Source organism: Coturnix japonica, chromosome 14, assembly GCF_001577835.2.
Source record: "Coturnix japonica isolate 7356 chromosome 14, Coturnix japonica 2.1, whole genome shotgun sequence".
NCBI lineage: Eukaryota > Metazoa > Chordata > Aves > Galliformes > Phasianidae > Coturnix > Coturnix japonica.
In genome coordinates, this window is record NC_029529.1 from 11,544,803 (window position 1) to 11,560,979 (window position 16,177).

At 60.4% G+C, this 16,177-nt stretch overlaps 4 protein-coding genes across 7 annotated transcripts in view; 2 read left to right on the forward strand and 2 right to left on the reverse strand.

Annotated features, from left to right (window-relative positions):
* The window catches only part of RHBDL1 (rhomboid like 1), a 4,969-nt gene extending 1,989 nt beyond the window's left edge, over positions 1-2,980 (forward strand). The window contains 9 exon segments of the mRNA XM_032447725.1: positions 1-215; positions 569-604; positions 606-686; positions 688-702; positions 704-723; positions 1,149-1,261; positions 1,344-1,444; positions 2,070-2,130; positions 2,211-2,980. The exon segment at positions 1-215 is cut by the window's left edge and continues 151 nt beyond it. Coding sequence (XP_032303616.1) covers positions 1-215; positions 569-604; positions 606-686; positions 688-702; positions 704-723; positions 1,149-1,261; positions 1,344-1,444; positions 2,070-2,130; positions 2,211-2,482 — 914 coding nt within the window. The 3' untranslated portion in view covers positions 2,483-2,980.
* A 273-nt stretch (positions 2,981-3,253) lies between these two features.
* Positions 3,254-6,863, forward strand: STUB1 (STIP1 homology and U-box containing protein 1). The gene is given in 8 exon segments (XM_015877226.1): positions 3,254-3,540; positions 4,100-4,298; positions 4,381-4,546; positions 4,757-4,798; positions 4,800-4,836; positions 5,384-5,440; positions 5,657-5,773; positions 5,930-6,863. Coding segments are annotated over 8 exon segments (936 nt in total). The 5' UTR covers positions 3,254-3,348; the 3' UTR covers positions 6,056-6,863.
* Positions 6,864-7,259: 396 nt separating this feature from the next.
* JMJD8 (jumonji domain containing 8) lies at positions 7,260-9,017 on the reverse strand. Its single transcript, XM_015877231.2, has 9 exons — positions 8,836-9,017; positions 8,673-8,756; positions 8,521-8,569; positions 8,338-8,434; positions 8,197-8,265; positions 7,990-8,109; positions 7,854-7,921; positions 7,640-7,774; positions 7,260-7,538 (listed from the first exon to the last, which is right to left on the reverse strand). Exons 1-9 carry the CDS (start codon positions 8,916-8,918, stop codon positions 7,458-7,460), a joined length of 786 nt encoding a protein of 261 aa, XP_015732717.1. The 5' UTR covers positions 8,919-9,017; the 3' UTR covers positions 7,260-7,457.
* A 72-nt stretch (positions 9,018-9,089) lies between these two features.
* WDR24 (WD repeat domain 24) lies at positions 9,090-16,076 on the reverse strand. Of its 4 annotated transcripts, none has more exons than XM_015877188.2 (10): positions 15,949-16,076; positions 13,682-14,354; positions 13,217-13,394; positions 12,117-12,792; positions 11,747-11,862; positions 10,697-10,818; positions 10,376-10,480; positions 9,951-10,288; positions 9,569-9,753; positions 9,090-9,490 (listed from the first exon to the last, which is right to left on the reverse strand). In XM_015877188.2, exons 2-10 carry the CDS (start codon positions 14,160-14,162, stop codon positions 9,322-9,324), a joined length of 2,370 nt encoding a protein of 789 aa, XP_015732674.1. In that variant the 5' UTR covers positions 14,163-14,354; positions 15,949-16,076; the 3' UTR covers positions 9,090-9,321. The 4 variants fall into 4 exon arrangements, with proteins under 4 accessions (XP_015732674.1, XP_015732675.1, XP_015732673.1 ...); XM_015877189.2 differs by lacking the exon at positions 15,949-16,076 and adding an exon at positions 15,096-15,193 and having other exon boundaries at positions 9,951-10,285; XM_015877187.2 differs by lacking the exon at positions 15,949-16,076 and adding an exon at positions 15,096-15,193.
* Between the last annotated feature and the right edge of the window lie 101 nt (positions 16,077-16,177).

The window sequence follows — 16,177 nt, forward strand, 5'->3', positions numbered from 1 at the left end:
CGAGCTTCAAACGCGCCATCGGCCAAACAGGGCAGCGAGCGCTGCCTCAGGATGGGCTCCTCGATGAGAACGGTGCTTGGGCTTTACAAACGCTTCGTTCGCGATACGTGGCCTACGAGATCCCTGCCGCTCGCGAGATGGACCGGCGCTGGTACTTCTACCAGCACCGCACGTGCCCCCCGCCTGTCTTCATGGCGCCGTCACCCTCACCCCAGGTGCCTGAGACCCGGCTCGCTGTGCGGTGCCCACCGGGGCCTCACAATACCAAGTGGGTTGGCCAAGATCCCAAATCGTGATGCTGGCCGCCCCCGCCGCTTTTTTCCCCGTGGGGTTCTCAAGAAATCTGTGGTGGAAGGGGCGGCTGACCCCATGTGTGATGTCCCCTCCCCACTGCGGGGCTCCATCCCCGGGGCAGATGGAATGGGGCTGCAGCATGGGCGCCGTGCCTTCAGGCACCCCAACGAGGGGCGAGTGGGAAGGGATGGTCCGCCAGCGGCTGATGTCCCCCTGCAGGACCGAGTGTCCGCTGCAGCGCTGGGGAAGCAACGGTGCCGTGCTTTCCTGCCAGATCATCGTGTTCTGTGCCTATGGGGCCCGGCTGAACAAAGTGGGTGCTGGCAGACTACCACCCCGAGTACAATGAAAGAAGCCCCCTGGTTTATCACCCCGGGCACCGCGCCCGCGCCTTGGCGCTTCCTCACACTACATGTTCATGCACGTGGGGTGAGTCCCTGCCCTCAGCCGGGTTCCTCCATCCGCATCCGCCACATCATCCATCCCACACCCATCCCACTCCATCCCACGCCTCGTCGCCGTCCCGTCCGTCCCGTCCGCATCCCAATCCCCACCCCATCGCACCATCCCGTCCGTGCCATGTCCCAATCCCATCCATCCCAATGATCCCACCCCAATCCCATCCCACCACGCATCCCACCTCCATCCATCACCAATCCACCACCATGCCCATCCGCATCCCATCCCATCCCATACCCATCGCCATCCACGCTCCATCCCATCCCATCCCATCCCATCCCATCCCATCCCATCCATCTCCATCTCCATCTCCATCTCCATCCATCCCATCCCATCCCATCCCATCCCATCCCATCCCACACGTCACCTTACTGTGTCCCATGGTGCCCCCGCAGGCTGGAGCAGCTCGGGTTCAATGCCCTCCTGCAGCTGATGATCGGGGTGCCCCTGGAGATGGTGCACGGCATCCTACGCATCAGCTTCCTCTACCTGGCCGGTGTCCTTGCAGGTGGGCACATGCCTGTCCCCATCCCCATCCCTTCTGTCCCTCTGTCCCTCCCCATCCCTGATTAATGGGGAACGTGTGGCAGGGTCACTCACCGTCTCCATCACGGACATGAGGGCACCCCTGGTTGGAGGCTCGGGGGGGGTGTATGCCCTCTGCTCAGCGCACCTCGCCAACGTCGTCATGGTCAGCAGTGGGGGCACCTCGGGGGGTTGGGGGTGGGCATCATGAGGTGGGCATCCCTGGGTGGGCACCAGGGGGTGGGTGTCACAGGGGGAGGTTATGGAGTGGGTGTTGTGAGTTGGGCATCCTGGTGTAAGATCGTGGGGTGGGCATCATGAGGTGGGTATCACCATGGAGTGAGTGCAGGGTGGGCATCGTTGTGTGAGATCATGGAGCGGGTTTGTGGGGTGACAGCACAGTGGGGTTGATGTAATACGGTTGGTTCTATGGGGTGAAATTGTAGGGTGGGCATCATGGACTGGGTATTGTGGTTTGAGATTGTGCAGTTACGTCATAGGGTGGGCATCATGAGATGGTGGGGTGGTCACCATGGGTTGGGGGTCATGGGATGGGATTAAGGGGTGAGTCTGTAGGGTGGTCTTCATGGGATGGGCATCACGGGGTTGGGACCATTGGGGTGAGAACATGGTTTGGGCATCAAGGGCCGGTGCCACTGGAGGTTGGCACCTTGGGTTGGCACTGCTGGCAGCAGGGCCTGGGGCACAGCATGGGGACAGGGCACAGCATGGGGACAGGGCACAGCTCTGCGGGGTGCCCCACGCCCACCCCCCCATCTGTCCACCCTCAGAACTGGGCCGGGATGCGCTGCCCCTACAAGCTGCTGCGCATGGTGCTGGCGCTGGTGTGCAGTGAGTACGGGGATAACGGGGGCGGGGTTGGGGGTCAGCAGCTCGGGGAGGGACCCGCTGGCACCGCCGCCGTCCCGCAGTGAGCTCGGAGGTGGGACGCGCCGTGTGGCTCCGTTTCTCGCCGCCTCTGCCCGCCTCGGGCCCCCAGCCCAGCTTCATGGCGCACCTGGCCGGAGCCATCGTGGGCATCAGCATGGGGCTGACCATCCTGCGCAGCTACGAGGAGAGTCTGCGGGACCAGTGCGGCTGGTGGGTGGTGCTGTTGTCCTACGGCACCTTCCTGCTCTTCGCCGTCTTCTGGAACATCTTCGCCTACGATCTCCTGGGGGCACAGATCCCCCCCCCTCCCTAAGGACCCCCCTCCCCCTTTGCCCTCCCTACAGCTGCCCTTTTTCTAGCGATGGCCAAAGGCCCAAAGGAAGGTGTGGGGGGGGTTCCCCGCGCGGCACATGGGGACACGCTGCCCCCTCGGTGCTAGCGGCCGCGCTGGGCCCCTCCGTGCCCCCCAACCCCCGTGTGAAGGATGCTTCAGCCCTGTCAGCACAGAGCCCCACCCTGAGAGCAGCCCCCCGCAGCCCCTTCATGGGCACCCCCCAAATTCTATGTCCCCCCCCCCGGGAATAGAGGAGCCCGACGTGGAACCATTTATTTTTCTATGCCAAAAGAACCGTTCGCGGGGGGGGGAAGGTGGGGGTGGGGGATGGGGAAGCGGAGCCCGCAGTGTCCCCCCGACCCCGCGCTGCTGTCGGTGCCCCATAACGAGCTGTTTTGGGGGGGGGGGGGTTTGAGGCGCTGCCCCCTCCCCCCCCTTCCCATTTTTTTGGAGTAGAAATAAATATTTTGCACACGGCCCCCTCCCTGGGGGTGCTTTGGGGGGGGGGGGTGATGGATTTGGGGCTAATTAAGGATTGCCCGCTGTGTTAATTAGGGCAGCGCTCAGGCGAGAAACAGGGAACCCGGCCATGGGTTATTGGGGCGGAAAACGGGGCGGGAATGGGGCGGCGCGCCGGCGGGAAACCAAAGCAAGCCACGCCCACAAGCCCATAAGCCACGCCCACAAGCAGACCACGCCCACTTTGCAACCACGCCCACGTTTGATTGATGTCCCGCCCCCCGTGAAGCCCCGCCCCGGAAGTGCAGGGGCGTGGCGGCGCTGTCGCACTGCGCGGCCGGAGGCAGCGGAGCCGCCGGCCCCGATCGGCCGGGACGGGCCGGGCCATGAAGGGGAAGGAGGAACGGGAACGGGAACGGGAGGGAGGAGGAGCCGCGGGACCGGGCACAGCGGGACCGGGAGCGGGGGGAGGCAGCCCCGAGAAGAGCCATAGCGCGCAGGAGCACAAGGAGCTGGGCAACCGGCTGTTCGGCGGCCGCAAGTACCCCGAGGCCGCTGCCGCTTATGGCCGCGCCATCGTGAGTGTCCCCCGGGCCGACCCTCATCCCGACCCCCCGGTTCCCCCCTATTCCAGGCCCTGTCCCCCCACCCCACACCCCGTTGTGGTTCCCATCCCCCCCGCTGTCCCTCTGCCCATGGCCCCGTCCCTCCCCATCGTTTCCATTCTCAGGGCCCTGTCATTCCATGTGGCTCCTTGCCCAGGGCCCTTCACCCCCTGTATCCCCCTGCTCAAGGCCCTGCCTGTCTGTCTGTCCCCCCTTTCCCTTCCCCTTTGTCCCCTCTCAGAGGTCCCTGTTCTCAGGGTCATGTCCTTACCCTGGTCTCCTCCTGCCCACATCCCCCATAGCCCTGTCCCCTCCGCTGTCCCCAAGCCGGCCCCTGTTGGCTGTAAGTCTATGGGCCCAGGTTGCCCCCCACACCTCCCTATGGGGCCGCAGCTCCCAACCTGTCCCTCTCAGCTCAGCATGGAGGTGGCATTCCAAGGCCGGCTGACAGCGCCCTGTTGTCCCACGCCCGTCACTTTGTCACCTGGTTGCATCCCCGTGGGCAGGGAGGTGACGTGTGGTTGCCCCGTAGAACCGGAACCCGTTGGTGGCCGTGTATTACACCAACCGGGCGCTGTGCTACCTGAAGATGCAGCAGCACGACAAGGCACTGGCCGACTGTAAGCGGGCGCTGGAGCTGGATGGGCAGTCGGTCAAAGCTCACTTCTTCCTGGGGCAGTGCCAGATGGAGATGGAGAACTACGACGAGGCCATCGCCAACCTGCAGAGAGGTGTGTGGGGGCCGGGAGGGGGCCGTCCCCGTGGTGTAGCAGGGCTCTGAGGGCTGCTTTGTTCCCCCTCCTCTCACTGCAGCCTATAACCTCGCCAAGGAGCAGAGGCTGAATTTTGGGGATGACATCCCCAGCGCGTTGCGCATCGCCAAGAAGAAACGCTGGAACAGCATCGAGGAGAAACGGATCAACCAAGAGAACGAGCTGCACTCTTACCTGACCAGGCTGATCATGGCCGAGAAGGAAAGGTAACGACAGCCCTTGTCCCACTTGACCTCCTGAGCCCACAAGGTGGGGGTGATGTGTGTGGGATGGGAGCTGCTGGGGGGATCTCTCAGTGCCATGAGGCTGTTGCAGCTCTGAGTGCAGCACCCCACCCCTGCAATGTGCAGAGCCCCGGGGCTGGGTCAGCAGCAGTGTCTTTTTCTGCTGTGCCCTCACTGCTGCCTCTGTCACAGGGAGCTGGCTGAGTGCAGGAAGGCTCAGCAAGAAGAAAATGTGGGGTCGTGTTCAGCTGGCTGGCATTGAGGCCAAACACGTGAGTGGCTGCGTGGGCACATTAGGCAGGAGGGCAGCAGGACTCCCCAAAGCCTCCCTGGTGCTTCTCCCTCCCCTCCTCGGCTCCACACGAGCTGCTGTCACAGGGTTTTCATCCCCCTTGTGTGTTCTCCTGTCCCTTGTGCCGTCGCCCTCCTGTCCCATCCTGGCAGTGGTGCTGCTGTTTGTGCCCTGCCAGCTGCATTGCCTGTGATTCCTCGACAGCTGTGCAATGGGAGCAGCTTGTGGCTGCCTGTAGGTCTGTGTGGTGTCCTGGAGCAGGGGACTTAATCCTGGGATAAAAATAGCCCCACAAAGGACGGTTATTTTTAAGCTGGATTGTTTTTGCCACGCAGTTCAGCCGGGAGGGGTGGGAACCAGGGGCTGGGAACCAAAGGATCTGGCTCTGAACCTGTGGTCGGATCGGTTTGTCCCTTCTGTGGGCATTAAGTGCCCAGAGCAGCCACAAAGTGTGGGCTTGCTTCCTGCCAGCAGCTTGTTGACATGGAGCTCTGCCCCCACTCTATTAATAAAGGTTCCTCTTCCAGGATAAGTACCTGGCAGACATGGATGAACTCTTCTCTCAGGTGGATGAGAAGAGGAAGGTGAGTGCACCCCCCGCACATGCTTCCTGCTCTCTCCAACCAGGGCTGCTTGCTGTAACCCTCTTTAGTCCCTGCTGCCAATGTGGACTTATATCTTCCTCTGTCTGAGCTGATGCACTGCATGGCTGCATCCCCACCACCACCTCAGCCCTTTATTACTTTTTCTGCCGTATTTTCCCAGTGCTTCCTAACCCAGCTCTGCTTCTCTCGAGCCAGAAGCGTGACATCCCTGACTACCTGTGCGGGAAGATCAGCTTTGAACTGATGAGAGAACCCTGCATCACACCCAGCGGGATCACGTACGACAGGAAGGACATAGAGGAACACCTGCAGGTACTGCAGAGATGTGGGCTCTTCTGTGCTGCTGCTGCCTCCTCCCCTGGCAGCAAAGGGGAGTTTTGGGTTCAGATGCTGCACCCAACCCCCCCCATGCTGCTGGCCTGGGGCCAGGCACGCAGTGTAACCGGTTCCTGGCCACCTCCCTTGCAGCGCGTGGGTCATTTTGATCCTGTGACGCGGAGTCCCCTGACCCAGGACCAGCTCATCCCCAACCTCGCCATGAAGGAGGTGATCGACGCCTTCATCTCAGAGAACGGCTGGGTGGAAGATTACTGACGGCAGAGGGGTGATGCTGCTCCCCCCCTGTGGGCTCTCCCCAGCCGCAGGCTGCTCGTGCTGGGCTGGCACCATGCCTTACTCCCTGTCTGTCTGTCCCCTTCTGCTCTGGGTGCCCAGAGACATGTTGGCAGTGCTCGGTGAGGGTCCATCGCCTTCTCCCCTTGCTGCAGAACCGCAGCAGCTGGGCAGGAGCATCGGGTGCTGGGGTGGAGGGGGGGGGCAGGAAGGGCCCGACAGTGTTATTATCACTCAGAGGGAAGGGACAGGACCCCCTCCATGCTGACAATCTCCAAAGGTCACTCCCCGTGGAGCTGCCTGGGGCGAGTGCTGGTGCTCCCTGCGCTGCTCTGGCCACATCCCCTCTCCATGTACATAGGTTTTCTTCCCATTCCATCTCCTGTGGTGACGGGGTCACGTCACGCTGGTTCCTGTAAATAGCCACGTGCTGGGGTGGGAGATGTTTTCTCTGCCTGTCCTGCCTTGCTCTGGAGCTCCTGGGAAACCACTATCCCTAGATTGGAAGGGGTGGCTGCTTGCGCATACCCTCCCCTGCCAGCCCTGGGGCTGGGGTTCCTGGGATCACATTCATTTCCCTTCTAATAAAATCCCTTTTGAGAAGAAAAAAAAAACACAGAAAACCACCCACCCTGCATTGGACTGAGGCTGCAGCGTGTGGGGCGGCATCGCTGGGTGGTTGACCCTGCAGCCTGCCTGGCTTCTGAGTGCTCTCCGGCCCGTTTGCCAATGTCATTAAAAGAAAATGAAACAAAAAAACATTCAGCAATAAATGTGAAAAGAGCTTGAATGCTTTGGGAGCTTCTCTGCAGGGGAGAGCAAGGTTCACTGCCCTATTGGAGGGGCAGCTGGCCCAGGTGTGTCTTGGGGGCTTGTGTTGATGCATTTAAGCTTTTTTATGCCTGGATAAATCTGAGCCAGTCCTATGGGATAGCAGAGGTGGGACTGGAAGGTGTGTGACCAGGAGACAAATAGCAGCCCACTGACTGTGGCTGGGAGCTGAAGGCTTTTAGCTCCTATCCCCCTTTGCTGCCTTGGGGTCAGTGCTGGCACCAAGGCAAAGGGTTGAGCCACCCCTGCACCCAGCAAAGGCTGCTCCGGTGCACAGCAAAGCGCAGCAGCAGCCCCCAGGCTCAACCCACGCTGCCAGCTGTGGGCAATAGGGATGTTGTGACACACACAGCACTACATCAGTGTGTCAAGTTTAATCCAAGCGGGTGCAAAAAACCCAGTTAAAAACCACAGTTCAGGTGCTTGGTCCCAAAAGCAGGGTTTGAGGGGCGGCTGTTGGCACTGCCCTGGTCCCAAGGCCATGGGATGCTGTGGGGTGAGGCAGTGCTGCTGGTGGCAGACCTCACATATAGTGGGACGTGGGTGCCTGGTGCTACCCCAGGAAGGTGGAGATGAAGACGCTGGTGTCCAGGTTGAGCGTAGCGTGCCACCAGCGGTCAGGGAAATACAGCACCTGCAGGGAGAGCACAGCAAGATGCATGGGGGGCTGGAGGGGGGCAGAGCCGTGCTGTGCTTCATAGGGTGAGGAGGGCACAGAGCCACTGCAGGACTCACCTCCCCAGGCCGGATGGTGCACTCCAGTGGTTGCTCCTCTGGTGGCAGCGTGGGGTAGGTGTGCTGCAGCCAGGCCAGCGTGGTCTCATTGGGGTGGAAGTGGGGTGTTTTATCGGGTGGGTAAAGGAACCAGCGCTGGAAGGAAGGCAGCAGGAAGGCTCAGCCCTCAGTGACCCCTCAATACACCCGGATTTTCCCTGTGGATAGCACTCACCTTCCTACCAAAGATCACCTCGGAGTAACCGGGGCCGTGCCAGTGGAAGGGAACACCAGAGCCTGAGCCTAGAGGGGGAAATGTGAGCTGTGCCAGCCCTGAGCTGCCCGCACCCCACACCCAGCCCAGCACCCACCTGCAATGCCAAAGCTGTAGGCTGCGCTGGTGCCCGGGATGCGGAAAGGAGGCGGCACGTAGTGCTGGAAGAGGGATCCCCACTCGGTGAAGTTGTTGTCCCCGAAGAAATAGAGGGTGTCTGAGGGAGGGGGGGAACCATGGAACCTTTAGGAGCAGTGAGGGCTGGGTGCTATGGATGGGTACATATAGGGGCTGTGCTACCCACCGCTGCCCAGTGCTGCTGGGTCCTGCGGCTTCAGGAGCTGCTCCACGTACTCCTGGAAGGGGACATCGACTGCGGGCACAGGGACGGCTCAGGGAGCTGCGGGGTGAAGGCAGACACCCCCCCCCATCCCCGTGCCCTCACCTTTGCGGTAGGAATAAGTGTTGGCCGTGCTGAGCCGCACCGGGCGCTCCCCGTAGGCTGCCAGCAGCTTCTGGCGGGTGCAGAGCGCCTGGAAAGCCTGCAGGGCGAATGAGAACCGACCAACCCCGCTGCCAACCGCCCCAACCCAGCACAGCGGCACCGGCGGCTCCTCCCGGCACTCACCGAGTTGTCGGTGACCCCTCGGAGGATGACGGGCCGGGAGAAGGCGAACCTGGCGGAGAGCAGAGCGACCCGGGGGGTCCCGGCGGTCAGAGGGAGCTGAGCACCCCCCCAAGCCCGGACCCCCACCCCCCTCACCCCGGAGCCGCCCGTACCGCTGCAGGAACAGCTCCAGACTCACGGAGCCGTCGGTTCTCTCCACCGTGCAGCGCTGCTCCTCCGGCACATCGCCCTCCTGCCTGCAACGGGACCAAGCTCGGAGCCGGCCCCGCTGGCCGCCCTGACCCACCGCCCTTATTACCGACCGGCCGCCCTTACCAACCGCCAGCACCGCCCGCGGACCGGGACCGGGCCCAGAACAACGGGAGGAGCAGCGCCAACATCCACCGCGCTGCCGCCATGACGGCAGCATCAGGACTACAGCTCCCGGCGTGCTACGGAGCCCGGAAACGGACAGCCCTTAAAAGGGCCACAGCTGGTAATGCTGCTATCTGATAACATTGATAATCCTGTGATTCTGTGAACCCGGGGGAGGTGGGTCCCACAGGGGGGTAAAGCAACAAGAGCCGCTCTCAGCTTTGGGTTTAATTCAGTACAAAATGGCTGCGCTCAGAAATAAATACAAAGAGAGGGGGTAGAAGGGGTGAAGTCTGCATCGCCGCAGCCAGAAGCCTCCCAGCATCACCTCGTGTCCCACAGCCCCACAGTCCTGCTGCTGTTGTGCTCAGGTGTATGTATTCAGGTGTACTCAGGTGTATGTACTCAGGTGTATATACTCAGGTGTATATACTCAGGTGTATATACTCAGGTGTACTCGCAGAGGTGGCCGCAGCCCGCCGGGCAGTGTGAGCTGCTCTCCAGCCACTTCATGATGTGCTGCAGGTGACCACCGTGGCTGCAGCCCTGGCACCAGACAAAGAGCCCCTTCACCACGTGGTGGCACACAGCGCACATGCTGGCACACTGCCGACACCTGTGCCGGAGAGAAAAGTGAGTAAAGAGCCTTGTGAACCCCATCATCCTGTGATCCCCCTCATTGCTGTGCCCTCACCTGTCACAGATCCAGCCCCTGTTGCTCATGGGCCGCTTGCAGTTGCTGCAGTTGATGTGGAGGGTGGTTGAGGCTTGGTTGAGGCAGTTGATGGCACGGCACGTGCTCAGCTTGATCACCTCGTTGGAGATGTTCCAGAGCTGGAAGCGCTGCAGCAGGTCGATGTAGGAGGTGTACCAGTGCTCCTGGGGATGAGGGCACACAGCTCAATGCCAGCTCCCCACAACACCATCCCAACCCGAGTCCCAGCTTGTCCCCGTGTCAGCAAGGTGCTGCACCAGCGCTGCAAAGAGCCTTCCAGAAAGGGACTCAGATTAAAAGCAGTGAGGAAAAGGCAGAGGGCACCCACTTCAGGGGCAGCAGAGGAGCTTCCTTTGGGTACCTGGGTCTGCTCATCGATCTCCTTGCGGATTCGGTCTCCCAGCACAATGAGCACAGACACAGCTGTCTGCACGTCCCCCTGCTCGGCGTAGAAGAGCAGCGTGTCACGCACGATGGGGTTGAAGAAGTCGGAAGGCAGGCGGTTCTCATAGAGCGAGTGGGAGATGGAGATGAGGGAGAAGGACTCCACGGGTGTCAGGGACACGGTCTCGGCCTCATTACCACTGACATGGGGGGAGTCAGCCTTGTCCTGCAGGTGGTCCAGGGCTGACGGGTTGTCTACGATTTCATGGCGCAGGGGGAAGGCTTCCTGGGGAAGGCTGTACTCCTGCTCTTCTGCTGCAAGGAAAGCCACGGAGAATGAGTATGGAAGGGCAGGTGAAGATCAAGCTGGATGGTCAAAGAACAGGAGCAGCTCTCACTCACCGTGTGGGTTCTCGTGGTCCATCATATACAGGTCATCTTCATCCGCCTCCACGTCTCCCAGCAGGTAGTCTGCAGGGACATCGCTGCCCTCTGTCTCCTCATTGTCTGTGTGCCAGGGGAGAGAGAAATCAGCACATTCCCCTTGGCCACTGGAGGATGCACATCCCATGCATAAAGATCAACAAACCCCCATTACAGGATAAGTGGATACATTCACCCCTTTATTTCATACCAGAACCATCTATGGCCTGGATTGTGCCACCAGTGATCACCAGAGGAACAGCCTCAGGACTTGGACTGTGCCCACCCCATAAACGTTACCTTCATTGTTGATCAGGGTAGAGGAGGAATCCATGAGGATATTTTCTGTGCGGCTTTCTCCTTTGCTGCGATCCAGCCTTGACTCACTGCCCAGCCCGGAGGGGATGTCCTTCAGGTTAAAGCTGCAAGAGAAGCCACTTGCTTAACTTAAAAGTCCCAGCTTACAGACTGGCTGTATGTCCCCAGCTGGCATTTCAAAAAGACCCGGTAATTTTGCTGAGGGCAAAGTCAGCTGTCCCCACTTTATAACTTAAAAACCTCAGTCCACCACAATTGTCAGCACAGCCTTTTCTCCCTGTCTGGCATCTCTGTGCAGCCATCACAGAGGCGCCTACAGAGGTTTCCTTAAGCAACATCAGAGCTGAGCAGACACTTGACTCCATTTCTTGATGTTTACATTCAGCTTAGAAGTGGGTAAATAAGAGCTGCCTCTCTGCATGATGCTTTATTTGTTATGCATCACTGCTCACGGGCTCCACCAGGACAGAAAAGGAATTAAGAGGAGCTGACACAGAGCCATACTCTCCAGTCTGGAGCTGCAGTTTTGAGGTGATGGCAGTGACCTGTCTGGCTGCAGAACTTGGCTGATGGCAGGGCAACGTTTGAAGTTATTAGAGTCTTTGCTGCTCATCCTGGGAGCCCAGCCTTTCAAGGTCTATGAACTAATTAGGAGCCCTCACTCCTCGCTTTCATAAGTCATTTGGAAGAGGAAAAACAAGTTTTCCTGCTTCATCAGCACAAAAGGAGGTTCTAAGCCCCATGAACTATCCACAGAGAGGAGCTGTCGTCTCCCTTCAGAAGAGGGAAACCTCTCTGACTGCAGCAAGACTTGGGGGGGGCTCTGCATCCCCAGACCCCAACACAGCCAGCTTCATACCCTGTTTCAGACAGAGGAAACAACAGCAGAAGCCCACAAGGCCTGAGGCCCAGCTGGCCCTCTCTTCTCACACCCATATGGGAAACAGCTGCACTCAGATGACACCATCCTACATAGCAGCATGGGACTGAGGCTGGGGCTCTGCTCTGCTGCTTGTGGAGCTGCTCCCTTACCTGTTCATGAGTGGGAGAGTGGTGCTGCCCTTCCCCATGCTGTGGTTGAGGTTGGTGGATGATACAGTGCCAAGGCTGGAGTAGATGATCCGGAGCATCGTCCACGTTTGAGCCACCTGTGTGTGAGAGCCACAATCAGACTTCACCTCTTACAAAGCAGCCCCTGACATCCATCATCTGTCATTCTACCAAGCTAAGAAGACCCATGGGGATGTCAAGTTTCTGGGTACAGAGGGAAATCTGTGCTTGCCATAGGTAATGGCACTACAGATCTGTGCTAGGGCTGAGTGAAGACTTCCGAGGACAGCTGCAGGGCAGAGAAGGGACAGAGGGACCAAATAGCAGAGCCAGGGCCTCCACCCACACTCACCTGGTTGCGGTCCAAACCCTTGGCCACCTTAGCATTGTGGTCACAGAGCTCAGCCAGGGGCCTGCCAGCCAGTGCGTACTGCTTGGCAGTGTGCACAAACCAGTCCATGCTGCCACTCTCCACATCTGTCTCAAAGACACTGAGGGCACTGGAGGAGGAGATGTACTCAAACTGCTCTGTGGGGTCCAGCTTGCGCTTGAAAAAGATGGGGTGGCGGCGGTCCCCGATGTAGGGCTTGCGGTTGGAGTCAGAGGAGATGAGACTTTCCTTGGCTGCAAAGGCCAGGTCTCCATAAAGGCTGTAGCACAACCCCTCGGGGTTGGCCCGGTCAATGGGCTGACTGGCATCCTTGAAGATGTGCTGGTAGAGGGTGCTGTCTTTGGAGCCGGACAGGAGGAAATAGGGGTCGTGGAGGTGACGCCACACAATGCCCGTGGTGACATCCTTGTGTTCCTCAAACATGGCAGAGGGGATGAAGGGCCGTCGCACGTCCCAGACATAGATGTTGTGGTCCACCATCATGGAGCAGGTGGCAATGTGGTGCTTGCACTCCGGCCGCCACTTCACCCGGGCTACAGAGGCGATGGTCTGCACACAGTAGATCTCCTTTGCCCGCGTGGTGTTCATGTCCCAGACCTTCACCATCTTATCCCGGCCGCCTGTTGCCAGCCAGCCCCTGTGAGAAGGATGAAGGAAGATGATGACACACCGGACTGTGGGATGGGTGGTGCCCTCAACACAGATATACCCATGTGCCAGGACATGGGTGAGCCTTGTCCACACCAGGGGAGGCAGCTGGGCTGCAATCACATCCTCCCACACATTGACCTAACACCTCTGCTCTCAAATGAGGTCAGACAACTCCTCTCCCTCCTGTCTCAGAGTAAGGCCCTGTACTTTTAAAACCACGCTCATCTGACAGGTTCCCAGCTTCCCCTCCCCTTCTCCATCCTCAAGAAAGTCGATTGTTTCCATCTTCCAACACCTATGCAAGAGGCTGGGGTCAGAGAGCCTGCCCTGCTCTGGAAGGCCCCAACCCATTCCCAAGGCTCTCTGCTGCTAAGGTTGAGCAGCTGGCAGAGGCCTGGCTCCGTACCCACCGGTCCTCGGGGTGCCAGTCACAGCAGAAGACGGGGCCGTTGTGGGCTGTGAACATCCTCTCGTAGCGGTCGGGCCGGCGGATGTCCCACAGCTGCACGTTGCCGTTCTCAAAGGTGGCAGCAAAGGTGAAGTAGTCACGGATGCTGAACTGCACATCACGCACACTCTCTGACTGGCCTGAGCAGGGAGAGAAGTTGAGCTGCAGTGGGACGCAACTCCAGCAGTGCTAACAACTAAGAACTAATAAACCTCAGCAGTTTTGCTGCTGGGAGAGGCATGGAGTCCCCCAGCCCTGAGAACAGGGAAGGAGGGCCCAATGCAGTCCCAATGAGCCTTACTAAGCCCACACTGAGCAGCCAAAGCCTCTCAGCTCCCTCCCTGCCTGCTCCAAGCGCAGGTCTTACGCTCAACCCTCCTCATGGTTCTGGGCAAGCACAGGGGCAAGCAAGAGACTGGGCTCATACCAGAGAAGGTGCTGACAGAGTCCTTCTTGCGCAGGTCAAAGCACTTCATGTAGCCATCCTGGGAGCCACTAAGCAGCATGTACACCTCGGTGGGGTGGAAGCAGACCTTGTTGACAGTGCGTTTGTGCTCAGTGAACAGCTGGTCCTGCTTATTGCGGGACGGCTTGCCCAGGTTCCAGGTGACCACCACGCCATTGGTGGCAGCGGTGGCCAGCAGGTTCTCATCCATCTGGTGCCACACCACGTCGGCACAGCTGAAGTTCAGCGAGGGTTTGCGGCCCACACGGAGGTTCAGCTTCTCCACAAACTGCTCCTCTTCAATGGAGTAGATCTTGAAGATGTTGCGGCCGGCCACCACCACCTGGGCTGCGTCGCGGCACACGCTGATGGCATTAGCAGGGGCATCCAGGTGACAAAACATGGTGCGCCCTGTCAGGGTGTTGCCCCCCAGGGCCGTGCTCACCCTGGCCATCTTCTCCATGGCCGTCCTTGGTGCAGGGTCCCCTCTCCGGGAGCGGGCTCGGAGGCTGGCAGCCCCGCAGGCTGCATCCAAGCCCCAGCGGCCGCCCCGCGTCCCCTCAGCCAGCGCTGATCAGGGGTGGGAGCAGCTCCGGGGTGTTCTGGGTTCGCATCAATTGCGTGGGAAGCTGAAAGGCCAAATCTCACTTGGTACCTGCGAGGAGAGAGACAGAGCTCACACCAGGCTCAAGGACCACTCCTTGGGGGGCTCCTTATGGGGCTCCCTGCTATCCCTGTGTGTAGGAACATGGGGCCAGCGTCTGCTGTGAGACACAGGGACTAAATGGAGAGCTCCCCCCAGCCCCACTCCCTTCAGCCAGGCCCCCTGAGCCCCTCAGTGCCGGCATTACCTCATCTCAGGTCCCGCTATGGCCCACAGCCCCCTCAGAGCCCCTTCACAGCCCCCTCAGGGCCTGCTCCAGTCCCACAGCCCCTTCATTGCCCCTTTACAGCCCCCTCACAGCCCCTCAGAGCCCCCACAGAGCCTGCTCCAGTCCCACAGCCCCTTCATTGCCCCTCATTGCCCCCTTACAGCCCCCTCAGAGCCCCATAGGGCCTGGTCCAGTCCCACAGCCCCATATCCCCCCTAGAGTCCCCCTCAACTCCCTTTACAGCCCCCTCAGAGCCCCTCACAGCCCCCATAGGGCCTGGTCCAGTCCCACAGCCCCTCATAGCCCCTCATTGCCCCTCAGAGCCCCTCAGAGTCCCCTCAGGGCCTGCTCCAGGCCCACAGCCCCCCTCACAACCCTCTCTGAGTCCTTCAGGGCCTGCTGCCGCCCCACAGCCTCCTCCGAACCCCGGCAGGGCCCACTCCCGCCCCTCAGGACGCCCCCTGAGCCTGCTGTCACCCTCCACACACCACGTATCCCCCCCCCCCCCCCCCCCCCCCCCGTACCGCAGCGTGCAGCCCCACCGACAACACAGGCCCCTCCGCTAAGCCCCGCCCCTTCCGCCGCCACGGGCGGAGCACCGCCCTTTGTTAGACCACGCCCCCTCGTTAAGACCACGCCCCCTCGTTAAGACCACGCCCCCTCGTTAAGACCACGCCCCCTTAGGGGTAGGCCACGCCCACCAAGGCTTTGGGGTTTGGTGGGGAATGGGGCTGAAGTGGGAGATATAGGAGCGATGTGGGGGGGTGCTGGGGGGGGGCTCTGGAGGTGTATGAGGGGATATGTGGGGTGCTGGGATACACTGGGGCTTTGGGATGTACCTGGGGGTGCAGTGGGGTGATATGGGGGGGTACAGTGGGATATGGGGGTGCAGTGGGGGATATGGAGCCTACAGGGGGCTGGATTCGAAGTTGGGGATGTGGGAAGCGTGGGGAGAGCTGGGGGTGTGCTGGGAGATATGGGGAGACACGGGCAGGGGGATGTGGGGGTGTCATGAGGGTGCACAGGGGATATGGGGTCATGGAAAAGTGCAGTGGGGGGGCTGGGGGACATGGGAGGCATTGGGGATATGGGGGCACACTGTGGCTTAGGCATACATAGGGGATATAGTGGTGCATTATTGGGGAGATGAAGGATGTTGGGCTGCACTGGAGATAGGGAGGAATTGGGGTATGAGGGTGCCCTGGGGGCTGTGGGGTTGCACTGTGGCACAGTGGGATGTGGGGGTGGATGAACAGGAGGTGGGTGTGCAGGAGGATGGGGCACACTGAGGGGGTGCACTGCAGGGGGTGCTGATGTGGGACCAGATCTGCTGGCACCCCCAGCCCAGGGCACCCTCAGACCCCACTCCAACCTCACCTGTGGCTTTGCTCCCCATTTCCATCTTCCTTTGGGGGCTGCACCCGCTCACCCCGGTCCTGTGAGGAGGAGTCCCTATATGTGCCCCTGTCTGTCCCCATTGAGTGCCCAGCACCCACTTCCCATAGTGACGTGCTGGCAGTTTTAGGGGTGCCACCCTGACCTGGCGCACCCCAGCCCCCTTTCAGGGCCAGAACCTCGGGCTGTTTTGGGATGAGAAATGGGAGTT

Bases quoted from the DNA above. Each gene is read 5' to 3' on its own strand.
- JMJD8 (XM_015877231.2), bottom strand. From the start codon at position 8,918: ATGGCGGCAGCGCGGTGGATGTTGGCGCTGCTCCTCCCGTTGTTCTGG. The intron at 8,266-8,337 runs GTGAGGGCACGG...CTGTGCCCGCAG, and splicing joins CACTTATTCCTACCGCAAAG to TCGATGTCCCCTTCCAGGAG. The intron at 8,110-8,196 runs GTGGGTAGCACA...CCCCTCCCTCAG, and splicing joins CCCAGCAGCACTGGGCAGCG to ACACCCTCTATTTCTTCGGG.
- WDR24 (XM_015877188.2), bottom strand. From the start codon at position 14,162: ATGGAGAAGATGGCCAGGGTGAGCACGGCCCTGGGGGGCAACACCCTG. The intron at 13,395-13,681 runs GTATGAGCCCAG...CTCCCTGCTCAG, and splicing joins CTCTGTCAGCACCTTCTCTG to GCCAGTCAGAGAGTGTGCGT. The intron at 12,793-13,216 runs GTGGGTACGGAG...TCCTTCTCACAG, and splicing joins GACTGGCACCCCGAGGACCG to GGGCTGGCTGGCAACAGGCG.